Source organism: Triticum dicoccoides, chromosome 6B, assembly GCF_002162155.2.
Source record: "Triticum dicoccoides isolate Atlit2015 ecotype Zavitan chromosome 6B, WEW_v2.0, whole genome shotgun sequence".
In the NCBI taxonomy this organism is placed as follows: Eukaryota; Viridiplantae; Streptophyta; class Magnoliopsida; order Poales; family Poaceae; genus Triticum; species Triticum dicoccoides.
The window spans coordinates 707310722-707315660 of NC_041391.1; the positions used below are offsets into that span (position 1 = coordinate 707310722).

General features: G+C 60.4%; 1 protein-coding gene across 1 annotated transcript; it reads right to left on the reverse strand.

Moving 5' to 3' along the window:
- Positions 1 to 2515: 2515 nt before the first annotated feature.
- LOC119324945 (cytochrome P450 89A2-like) lies at positions 2516 to 4334 on the reverse strand. Its single transcript, XM_037598709.1, has 2 exons — positions 3281 to 4334; positions 2516 to 3195 (listed from the first exon to the last, which is right to left on the reverse strand). Exons 1-2 carry the CDS (start codon positions 4325 to 4327, stop codon positions 2704 to 2706), a joined length of 1539 nt encoding a protein of 512 aa, XP_037454606.1. The 5' UTR covers positions 4328 to 4334; the 3' UTR covers positions 2516 to 2703.
- Positions 4335 to 4939: the final 605 nt, after the last annotated feature.

The window sequence follows — 4939 nt, forward strand, 5'->3', positions numbered from 1 at the left end:
ACAGCACGGGGCAGCGTTCGTCGTTGCCAGGGGACGCCCGAACCTCAGCGATCAATGCGAGAAGCGCACCCCGCTCGGCGGCCCCGGCGGTGGTGAGCCTGGGAACGAGCACCCGGTCGAGGCCGTGGGCACGCACCTGCCACACAGAGACCTCCGTGTCCATAGCGTGCGACAGAAGGGCAGGGAAGGCCGCCGAGACCGCCCCGCACGACAGCCAGTGATCAAACCAGAAGGACGTCCGCCGCCCGTCACGGACCGCCACCGTCGTCAGATTTCGATAGAGCGGCAGCATCTTGGACAGCGACTTGGCGTGCTCTCCGGCCGACCGGGAGCCCGAAGCAGAGAGCAGGGAGTGCCCGCCTAGCTCCGCCCACACCCACGTTGCCCACCGCGAGGACATGGGAGCCTCCCGGAGACGGTGCAGCATTTTGATCAACAAGCACCGGTTTTGCGTCGCGAGGTCCCGCACGCCAAGCCCCTCCTCCTCCTTGGATCTGCAGACCCGCTCCCAGGCCACGAGGCATTGCGCGCCGGTGGCACGGTCTGCTGCATTCCAGAGGAAGGGCGGCGAAGCGAGTCTAACTTTTTGAGCACCGCTGGTGGGAGGAGCATGGCCACCATCGCGTACGTCAGAAGGGCGTCCAGCACCACGCTGAGCAGGACCATCCGCCCGACAGGGGAGAGGAGCCGAGCCCGCCAGCCCGACAGGTACTTGTCCACCTTCGCAAGCATGGGGAGGAAGTCGGCGAAGGTGAGCTTTTCCCACGACAACGGGAGTCCGAGATAGGCCTGCGGGAACCCCTGGACGGCGCAACCAAGAGCGCCAACGGTCTCCTCCAAAACCTCGGCAGACACGTGCATGGGGTCAAGTGTGCTCTTCGAGAAGTTTATGTCCAGCCCCGTCGCCGCCGTGAAGTCGTCGAGGATGCGGCGAAGGCGGGCAGCCGCACCGCTCTCCGCCCTGAGGATGACCAGTGTGTCGTCGGCGTACTGAAGCACCAAGGGGGGGGGGCTCCACGAGCGGGTGGCGAAGCTCGTCGTCTTGCCGGATCATCTGCTGGAGGACGTCGGCGACGATGAGGAAGAGGTAGGGCGAGCTCGGGTCCCCCTGGCGCAGCCCGCGGCGCACCGTAAACCACTTCCCAGGTACACCGTTGAGGAGAACTGCCGACCAGGAGGACTTAAAGATCAAGTCCATCAAGGCACACCATCTGTCGGGGAAGCCGCGCACCACGAGAATTTTCCGGAGCGCCCCCCAGTCGACCGAGTCGAATGCCTTGGCAAAGTCGAGCTTGAAGACAAGAGCGGGGGCGCTACACCTATGGCAGCACTGGATCACCTTGGCGGCGTACACGAAATTTTCGAAGATGCTTCTCCCCGCCAAGAACCCGGACTGGTCGACTCATGGATGGATTGCCGGCCGGACGAGGTTTTGCTAGCTAGGGTTTGGGTTAGGCGTGTCTTGTCTTGTCTTCTCTATTGCGATGAAGGCTTCTCTTCTCTTCTTTTACGCCTTGCCAGCACCGTATATGAGTCGGGAAGGATCGGTTCAACTTGAATATCTTCCAAGAGACGTAGCACGTGCAGAGATTTTGGACCACGCACACCACAATTCGACCTTAGGCTCAACTACCAACGGACACGATCTGGCAAAACTATTTATTTGTTATATACAACTCGCCTCCATCGATCGCCACCTATCCTCTTCGTTGCTCTCCATCGGCGCCTTCTCGATCCGATCGAGTTGATCGATCTGCTAGGTGCTTCCTCGACGGCCGGCCAGACCCAGATGGGCCGGACCCACGGCAGCATCGACGGCAACAACATAGGCTTCCCGTACGACGTGCTCCTCGACGTTCTCCGCCTGCCGGCCAAGTCTCGGCACGTCTGCAGCCGTGGGTGGGATCGTCGACGCCCACAAGCTCCTCCTCCCGTACTTCTTCCCCCGCGGCCCCTTCCACGGTATCTCGACCAATAACTTCGGTTGCCGCCACAAGTCCTTCTTCGCCGCGCTACCGCCACGCTCGGACCGGCCACACATGACAGCTAATGTATACGGTGAAAACTAAAATTGGTAATTGTATATTAATCATTTAAGAATAAGTGTTAGCGATCCAGTAGAGGTATTATTATCGAGTGAACGACTAGCGCGCCTCTCGCGTCGGCCCCCTCGCGGGCGACTCGGGGGGGTCTAGCCGCCGCCGCCGCCAGTGACTCCTCCCGTTCCCGTCCTCCCCTCTGCTGCCGCAGGTGGTCGGCGCAGGGCTAAGCCCGTGCGTGCGACGCGGTGGCGGAGGGCCTCTCCCCTCTCCCCCGGATCCATGGGTGGCACGGGCGCGGCCCCTACTTTGGCCCACGGCGGCGCGGCGTCCCAGCGGCGACGCCTGTGGTGGTGCCGATGGGAATCGAATGTCATCATTTTTATCTCCTTGCTCCCCGTGAGGCGCGCACACACATATAGTCATAGGACCTGGGGGCCTATGTCGCTGAGTTTGCCCTAGGGCCTTCGGAAACATAGGGACGGCCCAAACAAATATAGTGGTACACATAACATTTTATTTGGATACAAATATTTATGTCTTGAAGTTATTAAACTCTAGATCGAGAGCTAATAGATCAAGCTGCCTAGCTGGCAGCATATGTATATTTTATGTAGTTACTCCGACGGGACAATGCATGATGGACGGCGATTGAGAGCTGCTGCTAGCTAGTAGCATGGCATGGCACGACCTTGGCACGGAGTGGGCGCTTCATGACTATGGTGAGCTCCAGCGTCTCAGTGAAGTCCACCGGCTCGCCGGGCACCTCGCTCCACTGGAACGCCCTCACCATGGTGGCCACAAGGAGGTTGACGTGCAGTAGCGAAACATCGATGCCAGGGCACATCCGGCGGCCGGCGCCGAACGGCATCATTTTGATCTCCTTGCTCCCCGTGAGGTCCAGGTTCTCCCCCTCGCCGCCGGGCAGGAACCGCTCCGGCCGGAACTGTGTGGGGTCCGGCCACACCTTTTTGTCCATGGCCATGTCGCCCAGCGTGAAGTTCACTGACACCTCTTTGGGCACGGTGAAGCCGTCTAGCACCGTGCCGTTCTCACCGGCAGCCGCGTGTGGCAGGATGAAGCGTGCCGGTGGGTGCCGCCTCAGCGATTCCAGGACCACCGCCCGGAGGTACGGCAGGTGCTCCTCCTCCCGGACCTGTAAAAGTTTATGTTCTTTAAGAAAAAATAAAAAAAATTCAAATGTGTTCTTTGAATTCGCACAAAATTTGCCCGAGCTAGACCTGGCCGTCGGCGACGTTGTTTATTTCGGCCCGGAGCTTCGCCTGGATGTCCGGCCGTGTGACGAGGTTCGCCATGGCCCACTGCAACATGTTTACCGTAGAGTCGACGGGCCCGGACAAGAGTTCGGTGCACAAGGCGACGATCTCGCCGTCCGTCAGGTGCCTGCTGCTGCCATCTTGCTCCGGGATGCGGAGGCTGATGAGCGAGTCGACGTAGCAATCCATTTCAAAGCTCTTGCCGGAGGCGTTGCGCCGCGCACGGCACGCTCGTATCAGCGGGATGAACACCTCCTCCTGCCGCCGGCGCATGGACAGCATCCTCTGGTACCGTCGCCAGAAGAGGAGCCTGCTCACCTTGGGGCTTGACCCGAACACCTGGAACCCCACCACCTCCTTGAGAAACTGCCTCTGCAGCGACGTGACTGCCGCGATGGAGGCATCGTCGAGCCCCTGGCCGAAGCACATGCAGGCAATCACGTGGAAGACAGCGTCGTGCAGGAGCCCCTCGATGACGACGACCCCTTTGCCGCTTCGCATCTGTCGTGCGATGCCGTCGACGATGCCCGAGGCGGCGCGGCCCCGGGCGGCGGCGTACCGCGGGATGCTCGACGGGTGGAGCGCCCGGCCGGTGAGGTTTTGCCGGAGCGCGCGCCACAACGGGCCGTACGCTGCAGACGTGATGTTGTGCTGATCACTAGAGAAGATGCGGGTGGCCAGGTTGGCCGGAGGCCGGTTGGCGAAGGCGGAGCCGAGCTGCACGAGGACGCGGTGCGCCACGGCCCTGTCGGCGACGAACACGACGGGGAAGGATGGGAGGAGGTAGAGCGTGAAGACGGGGCCGTACCATGAGCGTGCCACGCGGACTACCGACTCGATGTTCACGCTTGTCCAGGCGAGCAACAGCAGCGGGCCAAAAGCTGTGAGCGAGGTCGGCCCAGGCGGGAGGAACGAAGAGCCCGCCGCCTTGCATTTGCGCAGGGATGAGAACACAAGGGACAGGGTGAGGCACAAGGTGATGGAGAGGGAGTAGTACACCCACTCCTCCATAGCCGCCTCAAGATGCCTAAGCTACCTTCGCTTCTTCGTTCCTTTTTATAGAGTAGTGTCGATCGGCAGCAACACATACGTGTACGTCCTCTGAGACTGGTAGGGCAGTTTAAAATTAGTTAAATATGGCCACGACAATCACGCTGATAGCTCTTGCCATGGGTACAGCTCAGGCTGGACGTGGCGAGCGGGCTTTTGGCCCGGCTCGCGGCCCGCGAAGGACCGGACCGAACGGTCCTGGCCCGGTAAAATACTTGGTCGGTCCGAGCTCAAGAATCAGGCCTGAGAAATCTTCGGTCCGGTCCTGTTTTTGACCGAGCCGACCGAGCAGACCGACAATCCCAGCGGCGACCTGCGCGAAAGGAGTAGTGGAGGAGCAGTGTAGGGAGCGCTGCACCTTCCCGCCGTCGTCGACCGTCGCCGTCTTCACCTGCCCGTAGTAGACTGCCTCCTCTACGTCTGGCCGCCGTCGATCATGCCAGTTTACAACTGCTGTCGAAGTTTCACAAAATACAGTTTCGTCAGATGTAGCAGTAAGATGTTAGAATTCAGTTTCGTCAGACAATACAGTTTTCTTCAGTTTCGTCAGAAAATACAGTTTTCTTGGAAGAG